This window comes from Brassica rapa, chromosome A08 (assembly GCF_000309985.2).
Source record: "Brassica rapa cultivar Chiifu-401-42 chromosome A08, CAAS_Brap_v3.01, whole genome shotgun sequence".
NCBI classification, from domain to species: domain Eukaryota; kingdom Viridiplantae; phylum Streptophyta; class Magnoliopsida; order Brassicales; family Brassicaceae; genus Brassica; species Brassica rapa.
In genome coordinates, this window is record NC_024802.2 from 9,844,701 (window position 1) to 9,872,439 (window position 27,739).

Sequence of the window (27,739 nt, forward strand, 5' to 3'; positions counted from 1 at the left end):
TTTAGCTAAGAAAAAATTAAATATTTAAAATGTATTTATAAATTAATTTGTTCATCTGTTTTCCGTCCATAGAGCGGGTTGAACCCTAGCTAAAATAAAATATACTTATTCGAAATCATAGGCTGTGAACGAGAAATTCAAGAATAACCCTCACCTTAGGAATGTGAAAATAGATGTCTAAGAGCACCATTATCGCATCACTTTTTGCGTCTCTAAAGGGGTGGGGGGCCCATGTTTTAGAAAAAACCGTATGCAAAGTGGGCAGAATAAGAGACGTTTGCTGTGTGTGTTTTGAACTGTTCGCGGGCCCCACCGACACGTGGCGGCCCGCGATTGGTTCGAATTTTAATTTTTTTTTTTTTTTTTTTAAATCAGAAAAAAAGAAAAGTTAAAAAAATAAGAAACCTTTATAGGGTATATGGGATAAAGATGGTCTAAGCACTCTTGTTGCTCAAACGAACTCCAAATCTGAAATCAAGACAAAAAATTAAGCATAACGGTCTTCAAACGACAAAACCGGATTCATGCTTTGGTCAAAGTCAATTGGAAAAGTTAATGGTCAACGGTCAAATAGTCAAACCAATAAAATTAGTCAAACCGGATCAAACCAAATTGGTAAACCCTTACCAAACCCAATTGAATTGAACCAAACGGGTTAGCCAAACCAAACCAAAATCCAATTGAATCAGTCAGTTTAGCCTAACCTAACCAAAATCCAATCGAACCGGCCAGTTTAGCTTGACCAGACCAAACCACAATAACCCAACCGGTTGTCAGAGTCAGCGAGTTGACTCACTGATCCAGCGAGTTGACCGAATCACCATCTAGTCATTCGGGACGGTCCCGGCAACAAGGAAAACAATAGCTTACCAAAAAAAATCAGTGTCGATGGCGGTTACAGCGAACAATGACAGAAGATGGTGGTGCATGGATATTAAGCATGGTGGAGACGGTTCATAAAAAAAATTCCGAAAGATACTTTGCAGGCAGAAATTATGTCAAAAATTCGTATGTTTTCTTGTAGTGAAATATCTACATTGGTATGGTAATTCATTACTAATTAATACTCATAAATTGCCGATTTCTCAACCACTATAGAAGAAGGGTGACCTCCAAAAGGAATAAGGAGAACAATTTCTCGAAATATGCAAAAGAAGACAAAAAGAGAAAACTTAGGATGGAAAACGAATTTCTGAACTAAAGAAAGGAATCGCCTAGCTCTCTACTTGACAACTGCTGACTGCACTAGAGGCATTGATCACTGGCAACATTCACTGAGAGTTTGCTTCCTCTGTTACACACAAGATTATACACTCCCAATATTCAGTTTCTTTGTTGTCTTGGTCAACAAGTAATGCCAAGAAGCTGACACTTTGTTATCATTTGTGTATATATAGTGTATCAATGGTTGGTTTTGGGTACAGCCGGATAAAACATTCACTCTGGTCCCTAACTTTTAAGAATTATTATATATATGTCGTATGGCTTCCAAATTGTCCAATATGAAATCTCAGATCATGTCATGCGTGTATCTCTTTTTTTCTCACATCTTCCAAATATTTAAGTTTCAACATATTTAAAATCAACAATCAAACATCCATAGTAGTTTATACCATATGGTGTAAACATTTCATCCCAATCTTAACATTTTACCCCAGGAAAATACATTTCATCCCAAGAAGAAACTGAAAATTTTAAAACATAACCGACGAGAATAAATTTGGAAACTAAAAGGAAATCACAGAATTGAATTCTTGAAGATAGAATCTCACATGTGCTCATCGACAAAAGCTTTGAGATGATTAAAGGAAGATCCTCCTTCTCTCACCACCTCGTCCGCTATATCTCTCCACCTCGCCGCGTTTCTCCTAAACTCCTCCGCCTTCTCCTCCATCACTTCCTCAATGCACCGCCGTATCTCCTCACTCTCCACCACAACTTCTTCATCTTCCTTCTTTTCCATCACTCTCACACCTGTCCTCCAAGACTCTTCTAGAAGCTTGGCGTTCGTCATCTGATCAATCCGCTGCGGAAACGCAACCACCGGAACTCCGGCGACCAAGCTCTCCAGCGTCGAGTTCCACCCGCAATGCGTCACGAAACAACCTATTGATCTATGCTTCAAAACGCTAAACTGATTGCACCAAGAAACCACCATTCCTATCTCATCCAGCTCTTCTCTGAAACTCTTTATGCCCTCCTCTTCTTTCTCTTCCCCATCTTCTTTACTTCTGAATGACTTCTCCGCAATCACCCACAGAAACGGCCTCCGACTCTCTATCAAGGCCTTGCAGACCTCTGCAAGCTGTTTCTTGCTCAACACGGCAAGCGTCCCGAAGGAAATATAAATTACAGACGAATCCGTTTTTGCATCCAACCACTGCTTGTATTTATCATCAATCCCAGAGTCATCGGCCCTAGTGGTTATCAATGGACCAACGGGGACAATCATGAAGTTATCAAGTACTGCGCTGAGAGCTTCTTCTTCAAGCTCTTGGAAACTATTCACGAGGATCTTAGGGTTTTCCTCTTGCTTCAGTGAATCTATCTGATCTTGATACGCCGGTACAAGAAATGAATATGCGTCTGGACGGAAGATTATTGTGGGAAGATCTCGGAGACGGAACTGTGGCAGAGAGGGTAGCTTAATAGAACCAGAAGGGTCGTTAGTAGCTATCTCTGAGATTGCATCTGCGTAGCCATTGAAGTAGTGGTAGAAGATGGAGAAGACAGTTACCGGCTGGACCCAGAGAAGAGCAGAAGGGATGTGAAACTCACGAGCCAGCTCAGCGACCCAAGGGAGGAAGATGGTGTAAACCACGCAGGTAAAAGGCCGGTTTTGACGCCGGTTATCTTCGATTAGTTCGGTTAGGGTTTCTCTGCCACGGCGTCTCGTAGCAGACATGTATTCGCGGGATCTGTCGGTGGAAGTAGATGATTTGATGTCGTCTTTGTGGGCTTCGGAGTACGTGGCGAAGACTAATGTTTCAGGGACGTTTTCTTTGGAGAGCATACATCGGTTATAGGCGGAGTCTGTGGCTGCGAAGGTGACTCGAACTCCGGTTATTGTTCCGGCGAGGCGCTTGGCGAGCTCGAGAGATGGGTTGATGTGGCCTTGTGCTGGAAATGTCACGAACAGAAAGTGTGGTCCAGTAAGTGATTTAGATGAATCATTTTTGTTATCCATATATCTTTGTTTTTTTGGGTGCAAATGTTAAGGATATATATATTTTTTTTTTTTGTAGTTTATGAAAGACTATACAGAAGTTAAGATTTATATAGAGATTATATATGTGAAAAAAATGTACTACTAAAAACAAAGAAGAATAAGAAGAGGTGCAACCCCACTTAGTACATTGGGGTTGTCTAATTTTGTGATATTTGTCTAAAATATAATCCCAATTTAAAATGATTTTGTCCTGGCCTGCAAAGTTATTGGATATTAAACGAAGGGAAAAGTGTCAATTTCGACTCCAACTATTTCAGTCGTGCCAAATACGACCCGAACAATTGATAAGTACCAAATACGACCTCAACTCAATTATAATTCGAAAAAACTACCCGAACTTCTTAAAACGTGCTTAAATCTACATTGACTCTAACAGAAGTTAGTCAACCGTTAACAAGATAAAACGACGTCGTTTTGATATACGAGGAAAAATGCCAATTTCGACCCCAACACTCTCAGTCGTGCCAAATAGGACCCGAACAAATGGGTAGTGTCAAAACCGGCCTCAACTTAAGTATAATTTAAGAAAAACTACCTGAACTTCTTAAAAGGTGCATAAATCTACATTGACTCTAACAGAAGTTAGTCAACCGTTAACAAGATAAGAAGACGTCGTTTATATATACATATATATATATATATATCTATTTTTTTTTAAAAAATATGTTCATTCCGGAACTCAAACCATGTTGTGATACCCTTTTAAATGGGCACACTAACAACTAGATAAAAGTAACTTTTTAAAATACTATTACAAATTTGAAATTATATAAACTACTATTATTCTTCATCTTATCCAATTTAAAATTTTGGTGACAATTTTTTCTGGTTTATATAAATACATTAACATGTTTTTCTTATTTATCATATCTTTAATAAAATTATATCTTACTAAAATATAAATAATAAAATATTTATTATTATACGATCTTAAATATGCTTAAAACTTTGAATTTATTTATACAATTTTCTTATATAAATTATTTTTAATTTTTAAAATTAAGTGGGATTTTTTTTTTAGTTTTCAAAGTTGATATTATATATTTTGATATTTTGTTCAAAAATGTTAAGAGGCCTTTTACCTTTCTTTCACTAAGATATGTTGTACAAAATATTAGACAAATTAAACAATAACTAAAATATATAAAGCAATCACCAAAGTTTTAAATTGGATAAGATGAAGAAGAATAGTAGTTTATATAATGGAGAATTTCAATTTGTAATAATATTTTTTTAAAAATTTTAGTCTAGTTGTTAGTGTGCCCCTTTAAAAGGATATCTCAGGACAGATTTGAGTCCCGAAATGAACATATTTTTTTTTAAAATACATATATCAAAACAACGTCGTCTTATCTTTGTTAAAGGTTGATTAACTTCTGTTAGAGTTACTGTAGATTTAGACACGTTTTAAAAAAATTGGATAATTTTTCTTAAAGTATAATTGAGTTGAGGTCGTTTTTGGCACTGACCATTTGTTCGGGTCTTATTTGGCACGACTGAGAGTATTGGGGTCGAAATTGGCACTTTTCCTCGTATATCAAAACGACGTCGTTTTATCTTGTTAACGGTTGATTAACTTCTGTTAGAGTCAATGTAGATTTAGGCACGTTTTAAGAAGTTCGGGTAGTTTTTTCGAATTATAATTGAGTTGAGGTCGTATTTGGCACTTATCAATTGTTCGGGTCGTATTTGGCACGACTGAAATAGTTGGGGTCGAAATTGACACTTTCCCCATTAAACGAATGTGAACATGCAACTTCCGTGAAAATTATAATTGTTTGCCATTATTTGACAATAATTTCCAACTGGACTTGCGCGGGATGAATGTTGTGTATACATATAATCATATGTATTATTATTTATTTGTGTTTTTCACTTATATTAAATTAGTGAGAAGTCAGTGACTATTACATATTTAACTAAATTGGTGTACCATATTTATGGTACCACTTTTCATATTTACATTAACCACTTTTACCTTATTTTTAATGAAGGTTAAAAGACATTTATAACCCTAAATTTAACTAATTTAGACTTAGTGTTTAGAGTTGAGTGGTGGGATAGGATTTTTAGAATTTGAAATTTAAGATTTTAATAAATATAAAAAATAAATATAAAAGAATTAAAAAATGGTTTCAAACATAATTTTTGATTTTCAATAAGAAATTTTGAAAAACAAAAAAAAATTCAAAAAAAATATAAACAATTTCGAATTAAAAAGTATAATTCGAAAACATACAAAAAATATTATATTATTATTTAATTATTTTATTTATTCAATCATATTTATTTTATATATAGAGAGATCAAGGGTATAAGAATATTTTGCCATTTAGTGAAGAAGGTAATTTTGAAAATGTCCATTTAGTGGTGGTATACATGAAATTTCTCTTATTTTTATCTTATATTTTTATCTTTTTTTATTTTATTTTTATTTTGTTAACAATATATTAAAATATATTTCAAATTTAAAATATCTTAAACTTTAGAAATCTTAATACTTTAATATTTATATTTTTATAATAATTAAATTCAAAAATAGAAATCACCATTAAACAAATAAACTTGCAAAATAGTGAAAATGACAAAAACATTTCTATACCCAAAAAGATGAGACTAATCTCTGTGTATAGATCATAAAAATGATGAATTTTAGTATAATTTCTTTTTTCTTAAAGTGGATCACGAGAAATAGTTAAGTTTTAATAATTTAGAGAAAAAATAATTCAAACAGATTTTATTAACAATAAAACATTCCATGTAAGTCCTGTTAAATATGTCTTTCTTTCATATGTTGCCATGTGTAACTGCTGGGCCCATTTCAGTTTCATTCAACGTGTAGAAAATATTCAACTATATGTAATTCACATGTATTAATTTGTAAATTCAACTTGCTCATTGTAGCAATTAAGCTGTTGAAAAAATAATTCAACAGCTCCATTGTTAGTAGTGTTACAATGATCTTGTTGAATAAATTTTAACACTCTATTTTATTAATTAATAATTATGTTTTTCTATATCGAATTTAAATAAACATAGTTTCTATTTATAAAAAATAAAATAAAATGAAAAATTTTAGTATAAAAATAAAAAATTATTTAATTTATAATAAGATTAATTGGTAATCCTCGAGAGATCGCTAATCGAACCTTCCTTACTTGGTACCTGCATTGTCCAACAACCAAAAATTCTGTAATTGGATTTGCGGTCTTGTTCTTTCCTTAAATATGGCAGATCATTCAATGATCAGTTTACCGTCACTCAACCAATTCCAAATTAATTACATGTGCACACCAAAAATCAACACTTAGTCAAAATATAGCTTATTCAGTATTCACCCAACCTTCACGACTATAAGTGTTCCACACTTAGAAAAATACGCTCCTTGCTGAATTAAACCTCTCACGATCATTTCTTAATAATTAAAAATACTTCGGGAGCGGATCGGTACAATATTTTGGGAACCAAAATTCGTACTGTCGATTTTTGTTAATGGAAGAAAGCCAAGATTCTCGACTCTCTCTAAGGATCCTGATTATCTGTTTAAACACAGGAATACGAAGAAGAAAGAGATAACAAAATATCGATAGTAAATTGCACATATGCATTTTATTAAATATAAGGTTAGCAGAGTCTAGGGTCCACCAAAAATCCAATCAATTTTAATAACCTAAAGGGCTTATATATTTTTTATAACAAGACCCATATTTTTTTAGGTATTTATAGTGTCAATAATATAGTAAACTAAGTTTTTATAAGAAAAAAATTAAAGTACAAACGGAAATAATGATTTAGTTAAAATGTTTTTAGTTTTTATGATTTTTTTTAATAATATTTGAGTTATAATATCAAAATTAATGAATTATAGGGTCTCAAAATTTTTTTTTGCCCAAACCCTTAGTGTTAGATGGAGGTGTTTCCGGGAACATCATTACCATAGACCAAAACTTGACTTGGGCTTCAAATGGTAACCAACTTTCCGTTCCGCAGTTAACAGTAACAAAAATCTCTATATATATCATATATCTATACATTTTTATAACTGTTAGAACCACACTGCAATTAAACTGTTTGTCCCGCACTGTTCAACCCGCATTCACTATTCGGAGCCTATGAATTGTTAACACACAAAAATTGACCGAAGGAACTGAGGTGACACATTCTTAAAAGTAATTTCCGTCATTTTCGACAAAGGTGATTTTCATCATTTATTAGCAGGATAGCGCATTAGAAGGATAGCGCATTAGAAGGGATTTCACCAGCTGTTTTGTATACGATAATAATTTAAGACTTTAAGTTGATAAAGCAGACGGCACGGGGAATAGGTCAATTCAGGGGAAACATGGATGATGGGTCAATAACTATTAACTAGATTTTGATCCGTGCTTCAAAAGCGCGGCTTTTTTGGATTATATTATAATTTAAAGTTGTATTATATCAAAGAAGTAAATTTTTTAAAATTGTATAATCAATGAATTAGTTTATTTAAAATTTTATATGAACACTTTTTTACAATTTTTTTTAGGTCTGGACATTTTATTAGAACAAAAAAAAGCTGAAATCACACCAAAAATATAGGTTTGGTTCGGGTACCGATCCATGGAAAATTACCTATAATATACTTTTTTGGACTATGACATTTTGTTCAAGTATGGATCCTATCCGAGCCTCGATCGATACCCAAAGTATCCAAAATATTTTATGTGTATTAAGTATATTTGAGTATCTCAAATATGTTTTCAGTAATATAGATGATTTTCAAATTTTGGGTTTGGTTTTACGGTTATAGTTTTGGGTTTGGGTAAAATTTCAAATTTTTTAAAATATATTTTTGGTATTTGAATAAAATTTTGGGTATTTTTCAGTTTCTTGGATCAGCTTTCGGGTAAAATTTTGAATTTTTAGGTATTTTGTTTTTTGGGGTTCCTGTTTTTTTTTTCATGTTTCAGGTATTTTTAGGTTTTTAGATATTTTGAATCTTTTCGGGTCCTATATACCTGAACCGATCTGGATCCATTACGATTACATCCTGTCCAATAGTATTTTAATATTAGGTTTTTAACGTTGTTACATAAACCGTGGTTGATGAAATATTGTTAGAGAAAAAGTATCATAAGAAATAATATTTTGGGATTTATTATAAATATTAAAAATATTGTATAGTTAAAATCATTAATGGTAGAATAATAAATAGTTATACATGGGTTCAACATCTTCTTATATTAGATTTTTAGAATGATTTTATTTTAATTTTATAGATTTTTTTTTATTATCTTAATATTTAGCCGAAGTCTTAATTTGGTATACATATTAGTCAAATAATTTATTTTTATGGAAAGCGACTAATTCAATTAAAATAAAATTTTAAGTATTTTTTGTGAATAAAATATAATTATGTAAAAGTAGTAAGGTTACATTTTCTATAAGAATTAAATGTTATAAGTATTATCACTAATTACACTATTTGATTAAAAGTAAGAAAAATGTGATATATGTTTATTGTTAGAATATTTTGTTAGGCTATCCAATATTTGAAAATGTAGCTTAAATCCTCCGATTTTTATTCTAGACCACTTGGATCCTTTAAACTGGAAATAATATTTAAATGGTTAGTCATTATTGATAAATGTATGAATTATAGTAATATATTTGTATAATTATGACTATCGACTCCTTTTCTATTTAGACTAATGAATCTGGAACTGTGCTTGCCACCATGATCATGATCAGTGATTCTTTTATAAACTCCTTGACCTCTAAAACTTCCCTCATATTCACAGTTTTGTAACATATATACAGCAAATATGTTTGCATATTATTATTTCCTTTTCCCTATGACAATCATAATTCTCCTTCCCATGATCGTGTACAAAAAAGAGTCAATACCCAAACTCTTAACCAATCCCCAAGACCTTAACACATGATGGTGTGAAGAATTGGTATAAACTATGGTTTATACATATATTTAAAACCATGATCGAATACAAAAATGAGTCAATATCCAAGACCTTAACCAATCTCCAAGACCGTAACTTACGTAGATATTTTAAAAGTTATAGGATATTATTTGATTTTTATAATAGAGGTTAATTAAACTTTTTGGTTGGATATATATTATAGGCTTTTTTAAAATGTTAGAAGATTTTATTTGGTTGCTTAATAAGGGTTAGTTATATTTGGTTTTATATTATAGGTTGGACTAAAAAATGAAAGGGTCCAACAACTTTATATAAGTAGATTTTTCAAGACTGCTTCCCTTTTAATAGTATAGATTAAAACAAACTGTAATTAAATACATAATCGTATCAAAAACATGGTTAGATTATCATGTATATTTAATATAATTTTTTTTTTTGTTTTTTTTGGTAGGAGGCAGGAGACATGAATCTCCTACTTATTATATAATTTTATAATACCTATATTTTTTAATCACAACAGAGTATTACATTTTTCATTTTACCTTATTTATATCTTTTTATTTGATTTGCATCTTATTCATATTGATGATTTAGTTTTTTTTTTACATCGAAAAACTATTATATTACTCAAACTTGAGGTGATCTGGGTAATCAAACCTAATTTGAGGTGGTCTGGGTAACCAAACCTGAATAGATCAACCAACGAAATAGAGTATTCTACGGAAAGACCTCGCATTCATAGCTAAGAAATCTGAAATCTGATTCTGCACTCGTAGAATATGAAAAATCTTAAAATCCGGGAAGCATATCTTGAGAGTCTCTATCCTCTCCAATTTTGTCGTAAAGCTCGGTCAAGCATGAGGCTTGTTGATCATTGCAATCAAATCCTCGCAGTCCGTTCCAAAACTTTGACAAGTCGAATGCTGGAGCATACTCTCCATCGCCCATCTCAGTGCTTCCATCTCTGAATGAAAGGCATACGCTCTTCGAATATGATTCTTTGTCTCCATAAGTTGAACTTTCCCCAAACTATGAAGCCAAACCCATCCATATCTACTAAAATGTGCAGTAGATGTCCATGATCCATCTATCATGCATATATTACCCAAACTTAAATATTGATGATTTAGTTAAGTGATTTTGTTGGTAAGAAAGTTCTGTATGTATTATTTTTTATACGCCAAGCTTAATATTTGAAATGAATAAATTTTCTTAAAAAAATAAAGATATTTTTCTTAACAAAAATGTATAGTTATATTGTTTGCTATTCTTAAAGAAATAAACTTATACTTATTCTAGAATGGTGAAAATTGTATTCTTATATATACTGGATGACATTTTACCATCTCTTTTCATTTTTAGTTGATTTTACTGTTCTTGATCGCCTTATTTTTTCTAATTTTATTCTCTTTGATTCTCATAAATCATATTATTTTTTAATTCTAAGTGTTTTCCTGCACTGTGTACAGTAATAAAAGTTTATATTATATTTAAAAATAATTTTTTTTTACCAATATTTTAGTATAAATTTTGGTTGAATTGAACATAAAAGTAAGATTAAATAAATAAAATTGTTTATTTTAAATTGTATCTAAGAATCGATATGTATATATTTAAATTATAATCTTAGATATATTTCTTATCTATTTCTCTGAATAAAATATATTAAATCAACTTTTATAAAATTAATTTTTTAAAATTGATATAAAAGTTGTATAATTATCAAAACGTAAAACTAAACAGTATTTTAAAAATTTGTAGGTATATGAAAAAACTAATGATATTACGATTTAAAACTTTTAGTTTTCTTAAATCATTGTAAACTTTTTTTAGTAATAGAATCGTATAGTTATAAAAAATAGAAATAAATAAGATTTTAAATTTGTAAAAAAATTATTATATTTCTATTATTATTATATTATTTAATGTTATATTTCAATAGCTTTACATTAGTGATGATGTATAATTTATCACCATATTCAAAAAAGTTAACCAAAAAATTAAATAAGCATGAAATGTAATAGTCCATGTCACATTTATCCATAAGCGATATCATCATTTCTTGTATGTCATATCACATTTATTTAGTGAAATCCCATGTATATTGATAGAGAAACATTAAAAAAGTTATAACATATAGTTTGTACTACTTAAAAAAATGTTATGTTGAATCATAACGTAATTGGAATGCTAATTTTGTTTACGTGGCAGTTTGAGAATCAATTGACAATTTTATTAGTCCAAAATTAATTGTTAGGAAATGTTATATTATATAGTATGTCTATTATGGGTCATTCATTTATCAAATTGAAATTATTATATATTATTTCCTTAAATAAAACCTACAGAATTACCTAATGTGATTAAGATATATATTACAATTAATGATTTTAAATAATAAAGTTTTACTAACAATTTGGATACTATCTATCATTTTTGTTTAATTATTAAAATAAATTACACAATTATATTAATCATATAATCAAAATTAGATTTTGTTTGGTGTAAATATATGAAGCCGTGTTGGAAAATTTATCACACGATTATTCACAACTTTCGTGTAAACGAGTACGTGTCGATTTACACATCGTAACGTATACGACTTCCTGTATACATAATCGTATGGTTTATGATAAATTGATAGATAACTTGGTTCTTCTGACGTGGATCTAATATATAATTATTTATTTAGAATTATTTTCTTTTTCCATTATATATAAATTGTAGTTCCAAAGACGAGCTGTCAGTGTCCACACTTGCCAACTGCCTGATTGCATCAAGTGTCTATCTAAATCCCTTCAATGCTGTTTTTTTCACACTGCTTTCTCTCTTTTTTCATTTATTTCGATCAACACCCTTTCCCTGCTTTCTTACATCAACTAGCTAATAATCCACGCAAAACGCGAAATGATATTATTAATTTCTTTATTTCTTAAAATAAGAGGTTAATATGTCTGTTTAATCTGGATATTGATTCAGTTTTACATTAATTTTTTTTTAATCTATTAAAATATAACTACCATTCTAAATCAATATTTATTATGTTCACTCGGTTAAAATGTTTGAAGTTTATAGTTTTTTCAGTGATAACCAAAAACTATTATTATTTGTTTGGTTTTATGTTATATGAATTTTAGACAGTTTTGATATCAAACCAATGGTTTCATATTATAATTTCTAAATGCATGAAAATCAAATCAAATCAAATCTATATAATAATTGAAGAAAAAGAAAATTATTAGGACAAATCATTTCATTACAATATGGTTGATGATGAATGGAAACATTACAAAAAGAATATTTCAGCTTCTAAGAGAATTAGAATCCTTACTTGTAGTGAATAAATAGTTATATAAGTACTCACGTCAATGTGCACATGTATGTAGAATTAGATAAAATATCTGTAAATTTTGATTTGATTTGTTATCTTTTTCGATTCGAACAAAAAATCTGGATATCTGTAACTTTACGAAGAAAAGCAAATACTAATATGCAACATTCGTAAAAAAATGGAGCAAATAACAAGTACTAATATTTTTAAAAACAGATATTTGATCTGATCCGTTATATGCTTATATTTAATGAATTATATATATAAGTTATATAAATAATATATTCTATATAGGTTTTACAATATTTTTATTTACTAAATTTATTAAATTAGATATTAGTATTCAAAAAGCAAATATTTTTTAATTTTTGTAATATTTTTTTTTATTTTACATTATTTAAATTTTTTATTTCTTTATTTATTTTTACGGATCAAAACCGGTTAAAATCTAATTTTTCCGGGACACCATATATCCGGACGGCTACGAATCGAATCGAATCGAATCGAATCGGATAATTGATTATTCTGACGAAACAAATTGGATCACGAATACGTCCAAAACCCTTGATATCCGATTCATGTCCACTCTTACATTAAAATATATAAAAATTAACATTTATCGAATACATCCACTCTTACAATCGAATGTGTATGTAAAAAATATATAAAGCCGGTTAATAAATATATAAAAATTAACATTAAAAGACATTTTTGTTTAAAGAACGTGCATGTGAATTTTATATTGAAAAAAATGTAAAATAGTGTGAACGTATTTATCTAAAGTTTGGCTGAAAAACTTTGTGCATGTAACAGTGTACTCGTTCTCAAATCGGTGTAAAATTACCACATGACAAACGTAATATGAATACATTAAATGACAATGCTTCTCTTTTAATATACTGGATATATAGTTTCTATAAGTATAGGCACTTTCTTCTTATTTTTTGACAAATGAGCTTTTTTTTTTTTTTTTTTTGAATGAATGTAAAATTTTATTCAATCAAACTGTACTACATCAAGTGCTACTTCTTTATTTTTTGTACAAATAATCAAAAAATGGAGATTTGATTCAAACTACCAGTCTCATCTAGACCCAAACCAGACCATCAAACTCTCTTCAAAATGTTTGTGCCCTGTTCCTTTAACAGACAGGAGCTTAAGCCTGATTGTCTTGTCGATAAACTGGACCAAACGAGCTGCATCATGTGGCTGTTGACCATGCCTACGCGAGTTTCTTTCTCTTCAAATGAGCTTTCACTATATATGTACTTATTTTAGCTATATCGGATTAAGTAAATTAGTAATGGAATGACTCATAAGATTTTACGAAAATTAGTCCAATAGCCTTAAAATAATCAAGAATTAACAAGCCAACACCATAATTTTGTTATTAGCTATCAACCGAATCTTTACTGTCGAAACCAGGATTTTCCTATCATACTGCTCGAAATAGAGACTACAAGACTTACTCAATTTATAGGTATTTAAATTTCTCAAAAATTAATAAAATGTATATCCCATACCTAATCACAAGCCCGTATATGATTGTGCGATATTACATATCCAAACTACTGAGACTGATCTCAAACTTAGTCGGATGCTTATCGATTTGTACATACATATGTCGCCTTATTTGACACTAGCAATGAACATCCCAAGTCAAGAAAACTCCACAACTTTGTCTCTTTCCCCCAATTTTCGATGAAAATGTAATTTACCGTTATGTTTTTGTCTTATACACAATGTGTTCACACTTTATTTTTCTGTACCTATCTATAAAATTTACTTTCTTTCGTAAGCTTAAGTATCTCTCTCGCGCCACATAAACTCAAAGCCACGTAGACATCATTATTGATTTACACACTTGATGTGTGTTAAGTAAGGATTTCCAATATGGCAGTGTAGTATATAATTCACATCTCTCTACTCACCTCGAGGGCTTGAGAAGTTGGGAAAAGACCACCATTTATTACTCCTCTCTCTCTTTCTCTCTTCTCTGTACGCAAAGTGAGACGCAATGGAACACGAGCGCAAGAACAATCTGAATGGGATGGAGATGGAAAAGGGAAATAAGGAGAGTGGTTCGAGAAAAGGGCTTGAGTTAACGATGAGAGTGTTGGCTTTGGTTCTATCACTGACGGCTGCAACAGTACTTGGTGTCGCAAAACAGACCAAGGTTGTGTCTATAACGCTGATTCCAACTTTGCCTCCACTTGATGTGTCCGCAACAGCCAAAGCCTCTTACTTGTCTGCCTTTGTGTAAGCATCTCTCTTTTCTTTCTCTTTTCCACATTATTTTTGCTGTAATTATAAGGATTTCTCCTTCCCACAAACCAAAATAAGAAAGAGAGTCAGAGTTTTTCCATTGGAAGTTTTTATTTGAGAATATTTCAGAAATTTATGAGTGATTTTGAGACAAAATGTCTTTTTGATGAGCAGTTCAATTTCCTTTTAAATTTTAAATTATATAAATAAATTAAAATTTAGATAAGAATATTATTGTTTAAAATTTTGTTTTTTATCTCTCGTTATGAAAAACGCTCTCGTAAATTTATACGACCTTGATTGTTATAAACACAAGTTTGCATGCGTTCGATGTAAAATGTTTAAGAAATTATTTTAAAAATGTTTGAGAAATCATGTTTTCTAAATTTGTAACATATGTTTAGAACAAATTATAGTTTTCTAATTATAAAATAGTTTCTCTTTACGTCTTAGTTTTAACTAACAAAGAAACTAAAATTTAAAATTTAATTTGCAAGTAAAAATACAGTTCAGAATGTTTTGTTTTTTTTTTGTTGAGAAAGGGCAGAGTTAAGAATGTTATGTTGTGGATTGATTTGAAATATATACTATACTAAATTAAAACGTAAATATAAAGACGTCATAAGGTATGGCATGTTCTGTGAACGTTAGAAATTTTGTTTTGTTTTCTATGCATTTGCGTTTTTCATGTTGAATTGTTTTCGTGATAAAAAATATGTATTTAGTGTTTCATCGAAATAGCAAAAGTGAGTACCGGAATAAAATTCGTTACTGTTTGTGTTTTACAGTATTATGTGATTGATCAATAAGATTATAACTATTTAATGTTTAAAATTCACAATAACTATTTGAACTAGTATGAAAAGTTTAGTATAAAAAAACATTTGAACTAGTAAACACAAATAAATAATCAATCATTACAATAATATTTTGTTTAATCACCATTTATGTTGTGATTTGACCTTTTCTATTGTGTTATGCGTCTGTGTATACGTACATACACAAATAATGATATTGTGACCCCAAAAAAACAGAGTAGTATGAAAATGTCGACAAATCGACTAGTATACAGTAAATTTTGTAGTTAATTAATCCCATCATAAATGTCCAACGACCCAAAAGGTTTACAACAAAGTGGACCATAGCAAATCTTAAAAGTGTAACAATTCTAGCTGGCATGACCAGAAATAAATAAACAATTTTAATATAAAAACTAGACAAATTTACGGATTGGCTGATATGTTTAATTACTTTTCATTTGACTCTTCTATGGCAGATAAAATGATCACATAAGTAATTCATAAAATTCAGAAATTAAGCAATACTTTTTGTTTCATTAGATAGTTATTTTAGTTAAAACACACAAAAGAGAAGTGGTTTATCACACAGAAAATACCATCTTGTGTATAAATTAAATAATACTCAACCAATCTAATAAAAGTTAAATATACTTAGTTACACAATATCTAATAAATATAAAAGTTTCATATTAATGTGAAAAAATTATATCTTGAAATAAAAATTATCTTAACAATTTATATAATTACACAAATTTTGTAGGTTCAACATTTCGGCAAACGCCATAGCTTGCGGTTACACAGCGATCTCAATAGCCATTCTGATGGTCAGCAAAGGAAGAAGAAGCAAAGGCTTGATAATGGCGGTGCTAATAGGTGATCTAGTGATGATGGCTTTGCTATTTTCCAGCACCGGAGCCGCCGGAGCAATAGGGTTGATGGGTGTACAAGGGAACAAGCATGTGATGTGGAAGAAAGTGTGTAACGTTTTTGGAAAATTCTGTCACCAAACTGCTGCTTCGGTGGCCATCACTCTTCTCGCAGCAATTATGTTTATGGTTCTTGTTGTTCTTGATGCTATGAAGCTTCCTCAATGCAAGTGATATTTCTGTTTCTTCTGCAGCTCTTCCGCTTCTTGTCGTGTTGTGTTGTGTGAAGTCATTATCAACAATCATGTAATTGTCAATTTGCTTTTAATGCTTTTTATGAAATCGTTTTCTACGGTGAGCATTTATTCAAACTAGGGTCATAGCCTCCGCGCAAACGCGGACCCGGGTACGTTATTGATGCATTGTGTCATCTTATGTATGAAATTTTTTTTCTTTTGTTTTTCCGTGTTGTATATAATCTATATTATAATAGATCGATCAGATTGATATGAGGAATAACCGGTGATTTCTTATGTGATGATATTTTATATCTTATGTGTGGACGTCTAAAAGAGTTTCCGATTTATTTTCATGAATTCGACATCTAACAACATTTTCCCCATGAATATTCGGACAGAGATCCACATATCCGCTGAGATTCAACATCTGATACGCTGACTAATTTCTATTTTTATTAACTATCCAGTAAATCCGCAAGTTGTGCAAGTATAAGAAAATACTTATATATCACAGTTTAGAAATCCCAAACAATAGTGAAACCTTTTATTAGACATAGTGATTCTGGAAATATCGTCTAAACAGCTGCTAGAGGCTTTTAAGAAACCTTACTCATATCCTTTTCTCACTCCGAAAATTTCAGATACACAAAAAAACATGTTCCATCAGTAATGTCTTGAACTGGTTCAGACATGAGCAATATAGTGGCCGAAGAGACTGCCAAAAGGGTCATTCTATTGTTCCAGTCATATATAGTGTACGGTGGTTCCTCTTGGTTATCTGGTTTGTACCATCATCTATGTTTGGAAGTAGAAACTCTTTTAGTTTGTTTCAATTTGATTTCTTAATCCATAAATTTTGTTGATGTTTTTAATTTGTTTTTGGACAGATTATTGTTGTCGTTGTTCACATCTCATGTGTTTTTGGACTAATAACATTACCAAGAATAATTAGAAGACAAAACAGAAAATGCATTTCACTTTTTTTTCTTCTTAAGTTTGGATTTCGGATGTAGTATCCAAAGTTATCCGAACATGAAGTGAAAATACCCGAACCCAATCCGAAACGAGAAAAAACGAAAAAATACCCGAACGGGTTATATATCCCTATACCAAAATATTCAAAAATCTGAAATATCTGACCCGAACCCGAACGGATATCCGAACGCCCACCCTTATATGACCTCATTCTTTCAGACGCGAATTAATCCATGACTCTTCATTTAACCTGAAGCTTGGAACAAGTCTTCTTCCTAGAGGCTTTATCAAATCAAGTTTCCCTGGTTCGCTTCATCGGATTACTACGATATTTTATATAACGCCTATATGCAGTGCCGGCCCAATATCATTTTACGCCTGAAGCATATATACAAATTACTTCCCTTGCGAGTATTGAACCCATCAACTAAAAGACATATTTAGAACCTTCAAGCCACTACACCAAAGAAATGATTCAGTAAATGTAACCCCTAAATCTTTTATAAAAGTTGGCACCTTAAGCATGTGCTTCATGAATTTTAGCTCAGAGCCGGGCCTGCCTACTTTTATTGTTCTTTTAGCTTGTTTCGTTTGAGTTTTGTACTCGTGGCGAATTTCCTGGTATTTTATATATTATTAAAACTGAAGTACAAATAGAACTAACCTTATTTTCAACAGATTTATTACATATTTTATTTCTTTATTTTCATTTATCTTAATTACTTTATTAATTGCTATTTTTCAAATAACTTGACAGCATTTATTATACAATTACAAAACAGAATTTAACAGTTTAATTTATTTTATTATATCTTTTACATTTTTTTTCACACTTCTTAACTACTTCATTAATTATCTTTACCATAATAATTTGATATCATTTATTTCACGTGTTAACCATAATAATTTTAAATGTTTGAATAAATCACTTTTTATATGTTTACATAATCAATTATGTATCCGTTCAGGTACGGATCAGTTGTTTTGGGTATCGAGTTTTTTTTGAGTTTTGAAATTATACTCCGGATATTATAAATTTTTGGGTAGAGTTAGAGTCGGGTTTTTCTAGGTCCGGATGGGTTTGGTTATAATGTGTAAAAACCTAAAAAAAAATGTGTTTAAAGTGTTATTAAAATATTTATAAAAAAAAAACCAATACATGCACGGACGTGCGGGTCAAGCTCTAGTTTTGATTTAATGACAAAACATTCTGCTAGATTTTAAATTAAAATGATTTATACATAAATTTAGAATATTCACTTATGTGTTTAATTGATTTCTAAATTTATTTGAAATTTACAAATACAAATAAAATTTGGTGAATTGTAATTAGTATCTACAAAGTCTAAGTCTTTGTATTTTTAACCCAAAAGAGCATTTCAAATATAGTAAAATCTAAAGAGAAATCAAATCTATTGGTATATATATAGCAGTATATTTAAATAACATATTATTTGAATTAGAATTTATAAATCAGAAAAATAATAACACATAATTTGAATAGAGGTTTTAAACATTGAACTAATAACACTGCATTTAGTACATATTTCCATATCGGTTGAAATACATAAACACATAATTTTAATAGAGATTTAAACACTGAACGAATAACACTGCATGTAGTACATATCCCTATCGGTTGAAATACATAAACTATAATGTTAAATTTACAATAGTACCACGATTTAAAATATAATTATTAAGTTGTTAGCTGAATTACAAATGATTGTCGTTAGATTTTCTCTTTTAACACCTTATAAGAAACACGTTCTCCAATTATTTAAATGATTATTTTTACTGTCTTACTAGGTGATTTTTTCGTGCTCATGCATGAATATAAATATTTATAAATTAAATATATTATAATAATTTATTTAGATTATAATAATTTATTAATATTTTAATTTTAATTTATTCTGTTATTTATATTGTAATCAATATACATACTTTATTTTAAATAACATTATGTTATTTTACATAGACGTATAATTGTGGATATATAATATCTCGACTGTTTGATTATTATTTAGATATATTAGATAACATTTACTTTTTTGATTCACTAAGATATTTTTATTTTACATATTAAAATTTTGGTTACTTTTGTTATTTTCATATAGTTTGATTTTTGTCTTAGATTTGTATATATATTTTAGTAAGATTATATGTATAATTTAGTATATGTTGTTTTGAGAATCAAAGAGTAAAAGTAAACTAAAGTGTTGATCGATTCAAAGATTCATAAATAAACATAACAATGATAATTAATTGTAATAGTTAGTTACTATATTTATAATATTATTTGAGAATTTCGTATTTATTTAGTAGTATTTTGAGTCATCTATAATTTATATGTATGAAAATATTACTATAAATGGAAATATGTTATTTTTTATTTACGACTTTGTATAAAAAAATTGGATTGGTCTAGTTGTGGGTATATTGTGTTATATTCCGTCAAATTCAGTATTACTATTTCTAATCTAATTCAACCAAATCATATTTATTATATTCATTGCATTAGTTTGGTTTTCATCTTAGATGTGTATATATTTATGAATTGGCTATTTGTAAATAGCCCAAGGACTATGTTAATTTTATAGGATTTAGTAGTTTGGTATATGTAAAGTTTCAAAATAAAATTATAAAAAATAAGTGATGATAGGTACAAAATTGCATAAAAACATAATTTATACATTCTAAAAAAGGAAGATTAATTCTTTACTTTAACATCAAGATTATTTTTCTAAACTTTCCTTTTTATGAAATCACATTGAATATAAAAAATATTTTCGTTTTAAATTTTATAAATATTTTCTTTATCATATATTTTATTTGAAAAATATAAAAGGGAACATAAAGAAAGAAAGAATATATTAAATTTTATTCATTAAAGATTTCTGAGTTTATGTTATTTAAATAACTTTGTAATAATTTGAAAAATAGATTGATTTAAATAAAATGCTTAATACTTTTAATATATATATTATGTTGTTTAAGATTATTTTTAAAAAGGAAGATTAATTCTTTACTTTAAAATCAAGATTATTTTGTGAACTTTCCTTATTATGAATTACACTATATATAAAAGATATTTTTGTTTTTAAAATATCTTTATTATATAGGTTATTTGAAAAAAGGAAACCTAAATTGAAAAAGAAAAATAAAATAAAATAAATATTTAATAATCATTAAAAGTGTTGTACTAATCAACCATCGTGAGAGTTAATAAGAACGTGACACGTAGGAGACTTATCAAATATTATTATAGAGATGCTTACAAAAATTAAAGGGCAATTCATCTTGTTTCCGCATCAAGTTCCTAAGGAATAAAAAAGACTAAAGAGTTACCGTAAGAAGCAAGAAACTGAACACCAATTTGTTATTTCCCTTCTCTACGTTGCCACCGTGAAAAGGACAAGATCACATCGAAACTTCGGAGCAAAAGAAACAAACTTCCAAACCTGTGGAACCGCCGCAACGAAGCTTTCTGTAAATGATGATTCAAAACATTCAGCTGAGAAGATCATCTTTCTTGTATAACTCATCTAAGTCCACGCTCACGTTCAAACCCGAGCTTAGCAACGCATTAACCATGGACGGAATGACAGATTGGCGCCTGATAATCTTCTTATCTTCTTCAGCTTGGGGCCTGATAACCTCCACAGGCCACTCATTGACCAGTTTCTTGAATTCGGTCGACACTGCTGATTTTTTTTGTCGTCACCATATGTCTGCAGAGTGAAAGACAAACACATCTTTGCAAAACTAAACTCTCTGAAAAGAAGGGATATAATATTGAGCCGAGGCTTTGGACTCACCTGGCAGATAAGCTGGATGACGGCAGCAGCTTCTTCAGGTTTACTTTCAAGTAGAAAACCCTGCGAAAAAGAGTAATATTGTGCAAGTTATGAAAGTAATAAACATGAGGAACAAGTAGAAAAGAGATGTGGTAACTTTTGCACAAGAAAAAGCAGTAGAAAGAGTGTGCTGATTGTATGTCTCTGATCTCAGTTTATCTACTTTCCACAACGACTCTGTATCCCCTGATAACAACATTGACATGACAGGTTGATAAATCCATCTAGTGTTCACAAAGCCATATCTTAAAGAGTACTTCAAGTGGCAATTCTTCTGTAGAAAAATCAAAAGTACCTCTGTTGGCAGCAAAGTCCATCCATACATCGAACGTGGTCTTCCTCAACTTAACTCCAGCTTTAGAGAACCTCTTTGAGTACTTTCCTTGTAAATCCCACTTATCTGTATTATGACAGATTCTGCAAAAAAAAAAAACCCCATTTTAAATGGGTTAATTTGTTGAATAACTATAGTGGAAGAAAATATTGGTTTTGTAGTAAGAGGGTAGAGAGAGATAGAAAAAAAAGGAAGGAGAGAGGGAAGGAAATGGTTAGTTAGTGAAATATAATTTTTTTGTTGATTATTGGTTCAAATTTCCCATTTTAAATCCACCTGTTGATAAGAAAGCGCATATAATGCAATGAGGGAAAAATGAACTTTTACCATACCTGAAAACTAAATCTGCTGTACCAGGTTGGAGAGGCAGGTCATTAGTTTTCAGGAGTGTCATTACTTCTTCCATGAGTTCAGATTTTTGTGCTCTAGTGCATATGACTGTGAAATCATGACAACTTCAATAGAAATCTATGCACAGAAGAAACAACCGAGAAAAATATTACTCCTTCCGTTTCTTAAAAAAAATGACTTCGACATTTTTCACACATATTGGACTGATAGTATTTGAGATAAATAAAACTATTTTTAAGACTAATGCAATTTGTAACTAATATTAAGATGAAAATAAGTTTAATTTGTATTGTAATTATAAAATGACTCTCTTTGTGTAACAATTAAAAAATGCTAAAATAACACATTTTAAGAAGCGTAGGGAGTATAAACATACCAATAGATGCTGTGCAGACGCAACACTGGGTGTTAAACCCAGAACATTATGTTTCCACAAAGCCTTCTTTCCTACAACCACAAAGAGCTGCATTAGCCACCTCCTAAGAAAAAAATAGCCATAGAAGAAATATTTAACACTAGGAGTACCAGAGTCAATTGCACCAACACGCACATGAATTCGAAGATTGGATAGTCTCTGCAATCCAGAAACACCAAATCTTAACCATTTAATGTTTAACAAGGGAGCATTGTTTTTTAAAGTAGTTACAAATCTACGGAGCTTCTGAAAAACTTCAAAGAGAAGATTAATGTCATCCTGACACTGACAGCTCTCAATCAACGACCACAGCCAAGCATTTGGAGGCATTGATCTCTTGACATTTACAGATTAAAGAATCTTATCATGCAGTTCCTTCACAGTTACTGCGCAGAAGAAAATGCAATGAGAAACCACTCTGGTAGTTTCAAGAATGACGTGATTCAAAAAAAAAGCAACCTGTAGGATCTCCCGCTTCAGAGGAAAAGCTTGAGCTAGGTATCAACAAGCTGAAAGAAGACGAGCGAGTATGCAAGCACCCTGCGAAACATCAAAGAATCTTAAGATATACCGTAGAGTAGTAACTACTTCACTAGAAACTTAAACAATTCAAAGAATATCTCAAAAGACAAGACATAGCTTAACTCATTTATCTCATCGTTAGGCTAAGACTGATATCATTTCTCGTATAAACAGATCCAAGTTTTGAATTTTCGAAATGGGCATGTGGAATTTTCGATAAAGAAAGTACCTTCTAGTACAGAGGGAGAAGGAGACGCATGATTCGGCCATTGGAAGGAAGGAGACGGATCTCGGATTAGCCTCCGGGATGATAATGGGTTTTAACAATCTAGCGATGATTCTACGAGAGTTCTGGAGGAATTGCATGATTCGTGATTCTACTAGTTAAACTGAGTCAAGCTGGGGGATTTTGTTTTTAAATTTTAACTGAGTCGAGTCGTCAGGTTGAGGAATTGAAAGGAGGACGATGACGCAGAAATTAGAAGAGTTAGGGTTTTTAGTTTTAGACCATTTTTTGCAAATAAAGGTCTCTCTATGTTAATCGTAATTAACTAGTTTACCCGTTACTTCACTTTGTATGCCAGCAACAGCAACCTTTTCCCCCCAACATGGTGACGTTTTCTTTAGTTAATAAATCAAAATTTTGTGACAGGTCCATATTGTTTCACTGGCTGAATCATTCACATATCTACATGACGTTTTCTTGTTTATATTTAAGCTAATTCTTGTTCAGCAAGTCCGTTGACTCGAAGTGATATAAGTTACCATTTTTCATTGATTTAGCATATTCCAGTTACTAGTTAGACCAATCATACCTGATACATGTTTTTCTGTAAAGTCAATACAAAACAAAAACGTTTATTTTGTTTCAAATTTCTTTGTGATAAATAACTGTTCTTTAATTTGTTTTCTATTTCCTCAATATCTTTTTTTTTTGTTTAGGGTAGCTTCCATGACTTTTAACTAAACAACCTTTATGTTCTATTAATAAGAAAAAAATGATCTTAAGTTTGTATTGAAAACTGGTGTCGCACTGTCGCCTAATGTTTGGAACACCGAAACAAACAAAGGAACCTTATTCTAGCAAAAGTGAATCGTAACGCAAATAAAAAACTGAAATTAGTTTATAGTTACCGTTAATCTCATTCAATAAAAATTCATCGAAAAAGCTTGCTATGTGTTTCTATCAACCTTTGATTCTTTGTCGTCACAGAATCAATTGATTTTAGTTAAGAGGAATTATAAAGAAATGGGTTGCGGACAATCAAAACACGATGTTGTTACGGGTAACACCACGACGGTCCGAAAACCTTTGGAAGCTGAATCAGTGAAGGGCCAAGAGAACGAGACAATTAAAAGACAAGAAAGCTGCCGGTGCAAGAAAACGAACGACATCTCAGCTGTGGTTTCTTCAAACCAGCCAAAAACCACCGTGGAAAATAATACCAAAAAACTGGAGGAAAAGAAAGCTGGAGGAGATTGTGGCGAGAAGCCGGAGGGAGAGACAAATGATGAACAGAAACATGAGGAAAAGGAAGCAACCACTTTGCCGTTGGTGACAGCGATAGTGTCGGAAAATATTTTGACGGAGGAAACCGTTAACGACGTAAATGAGAGCATTTTGCCTGTGGATGAACAAAAGGGTATGCAAATAATAATATAATCTAATTAAATGGTTTAGATGTTTTGCTGGCAAAAAAAAATGGTTTAGATGTTTTTATATTGTAGAGAATTATAAGCATATAGCCAAATTTGTATAAATTGAACGTAAGTCTTTCACAAATTTCATGTTTGTTATAACTCGATAACACGCTTTTATATCACGTTATTTTTTCTCACCGAAGCTATTTAAACAAATTAACCTTTTATTTTGTGGTGATTTCTTCATTTCCATTGCGATCTATTATGTTTAAAATTTTCAGTTTTAACGTCTAAAGTTTAACCATGCAAGTGTCAGATTGAGAATGTTCAAAATGATTTTCTGTGAAAAACAGATTTTTTTTTTTGTTTTGATCTTTAGTCTAAAACAGATTTGATCTAGAAATTAGAAACATAACGTAGATAATACTTAACGTTTTCCTCCGGAGGTGTATTGTGTACATGACATTGATGCATATGTTTCTTTTCTTGTTGAATAGCAGAAAAAGTTGATAGTGATACAATTGTAGAAGAGGAAAAAAGTACCGAAGATAAAACTTCTGGTAACGTTAACACTGAAATTCTACTTCCCGAGGTTGAAGAACCAAAACTGGATGTAGAAACTCCAATAACAACGGAGTCAGAAGTTCAAGAAGTTTTGACCAAAGAGGATGTAGAAATTGCTACCTCGGAAAATGTTGAAACCGAGTCCAAAGAAAACGATGACACTTTTATTTTGAAGGACGAAGATAAAGTTAATTTTGTAGAGAATGTAGCCGCCTCGAAAACTGTCGAAATTACATCCACAGAAAACGACGACACTTTTGTTTTAAAGGACGAAGATGAAGTCGATCTTATAGAGAATGTAGAGACTCCCGCCTCAGAAAACGAAGACACTCTTGTTATAAATGATAAAGCTGATCTTGTAGAGACTGTCCAAAGTGTGTCCGCAGAAAACGACGATACTCTTGTTTTAAAGGACGAAGATAAAGTTGATCTTTTAGAGAATGTAGAGACTCCCGCCTCAGAAACTGCATCTACAGAAAACGATGACACTTCTGTCTTAAAGGACGAAGATGAAGTTGATCTTGTCGAGAATGTAGAGACTGCTGCCTCAGAAACTGTCGAAACTGAGCCCACAGAAATCGATGACACTCCTATTTTAAAGGATGAAGATGAAGTTGATCTTGTAGAGAAAGTAGTCGAACATGTGTCTACAGAAAACGATGACACTCTTTATTTAAAGAAGGAAGATAAAGTTGATCTTCTAGCGAATGTAGAGACTTCCGCCTCAGAAACTGTCGAAACTGTGCCTACAGAAAAAGATAACACTCATGTTCTAAAGGATGAAGTTGATCTTGTAGAGAATGTAGAGACTGTCAAAAGTGCGTCCACAGAAGACGATGACATTCTTGTTTTAAAGGACGAAGATAAAGTTGATCATATAGAGAATGTAGAGATTACAGGCACACAAAATGTCGACATTGTGTCCACAGAAAACGATAAAACTCATGTTTTAGAGGAAGAAGAGAAAGTTGATCTTGTAGAGGTATGAAAGTTCAGCTAATATACATTGTTTTATAATGGTAACTAGTTTGATATCATTATTACGAAGACCATTTAAGAAATCTCTTTCGAAATTTGTCATTTTTGGCGTTGTGTAGGGAAATCCGGCAAAGCAAGTTGAGGCGGCATGAAGAAAGCGTGTATATATAATATCAAGCAACTTCAATCTGTGTTACAAATACAATATGCACTACCGCACAGTCAAATATCTATTGGTTATTTATTTCTTCTATCTAAAAAATAAAAATTCAAAAAAATTTAATTTGGTTTATTTAAACCTCATTCTTTCCTACGTGTCATAAGAAGAGAAAAATCTCTACTTTATTATTTAAGATATATACTAGGTATGTTGTATAGATATTTTTATTTGTCCAATTTTTATTTCAAAATTATGTTGTATATATATTTTTTTAATCGTAATGTATATGTAATTCAGGGTGGAACGGAATGATTAATTGATAAAAAAAAGAAGGTAGGTAGCTGACTTATTTTTTTGTGTGGATGAAGTATATTTTTGTATTGTTGTTTTTTTGTGTGGATGAAGCTGTACGTGGAATTGTGAAGCATTTTTATTGATCCATGATGATGATAATGTCTATTAGGTTTAGTAGTAAAGATATATTGTAAGGAAATGGTGAATTGTATATAACAGCCTTGGAATTTGAAGTTTAAATTTAATTAGAAACTTAGCTTTATTATACTCTCACCGTATCATATTAAGTATCGTTTTAACTTCTTAATTTTGTTTTATTATAAGTGTCGTTTTATATTTTTAAAACAAATATTAAATGTTTTTTTCCAGTTTTTACCTTTACCTTTACCTTTAAATCATTGATTAATAAAATCAAACAAAATAATGTATTAGATAGGGGTAGAAGAGAAAATTTAATTATTTTTTAATTTTTATGCAACAACTTTAAAAAATACTTACAAGAGGGAGTATTATATTTATTTTAGGTTATTATTTGGTGGTTGTATATATATATATATATAAGATTATATGTTCTTAGATAATTGTGGCATATATGTTCTACTGTTTAGTTCATATTTATTTTAGGGGTTTCGGTGCTTCATGCTGATTTTTACTAATATTGTTATTTTATTTTAGTCGATGATATGATGAGATTTTATAAATCTAAAATGACACTGCAACCATAGGTAGTTATAATGTAAAAAATATATTGAGATAAATTTAATTTTAATATTTCTCTTACATCTATTTTCCTTCATTTCTTTTAAATGTTTTTGTTTTTAGTTGGCAAGAAAAAAATATATATGTTATTTTGATTCATAATTTTTTTAAAGAACAGATAACTATTCTTCAAAGTAATTTCATTCATGTTCTTCAAATGGGTTCAATGTATACTATTATTTGCGAATTAATTTTTGCATTCGAACTCTCATGTTAAAACTTTGATTGGTTAATGTCA

The 27,739-nt window shown here is 30.4% G+C and overlaps 3 protein-coding genes and 1 pseudogene across 3 annotated transcripts; 2 read left to right on the plus strand and 2 right to left on the minus strand.

The window, feature by feature from the left end:
- Positions 1-1,557: 1,557 nt before the first annotated feature.
- Positions 1,558-4,115, minus strand: LOC103833514 (UDP-glycosyltransferase 75D1-like). Its single transcript, XM_033277804.1, has one exon. The coding sequence runs from the start codon at positions 3,185-3,187 to the stop codon at positions 1,769-1,771; it is 1,419 nt and encodes a 472-aa protein (XP_033133695.1). The 5' UTR covers positions 3,188-4,115; the 3' UTR covers positions 1,558-1,768.
- Positions 4,116-14,281: 10,166 nt separating this feature from the next.
- On the plus strand, positions 14,282-16,774 carry LOC103833516 (CASP-like protein 1E1). Its single transcript, XM_009109601.3, has 2 exons — positions 14,282-14,737; positions 16,304-16,774. The coding sequence occupies exons 1-2, from the start codon at positions 14,496-14,498 to the stop codon at positions 16,641-16,643; spliced, it is 582 nt and encodes a 193-aa protein (XP_009107849.1). The 5' UTR covers positions 14,282-14,495; the 3' UTR covers positions 16,644-16,774.
- Positions 16,775-19,534: 2,760 nt separating this feature from the next.
- On the minus strand, positions 19,535-23,471 carry LOC103833561 (annotated as a pseudogene).
- An 833-nt stretch (positions 23,472-24,304) lies between these two features.
- Positions 24,305-27,009, plus strand: LOC103833562 (protein starmaker). Its single transcript, XM_033277544.1, has 2 exons — positions 24,305-24,748; positions 25,247-27,009. Exons 1-2 carry the CDS (start codon positions 24,355-24,357, stop codon positions 26,296-26,298), a joined length of 1,446 nt encoding a protein of 481 aa, XP_033133435.1. The 5' UTR covers positions 24,305-24,354; the 3' UTR covers positions 26,299-27,009.
- The last annotated feature ends 730 nt before the right edge of the window (positions 27,010-27,739 follow it).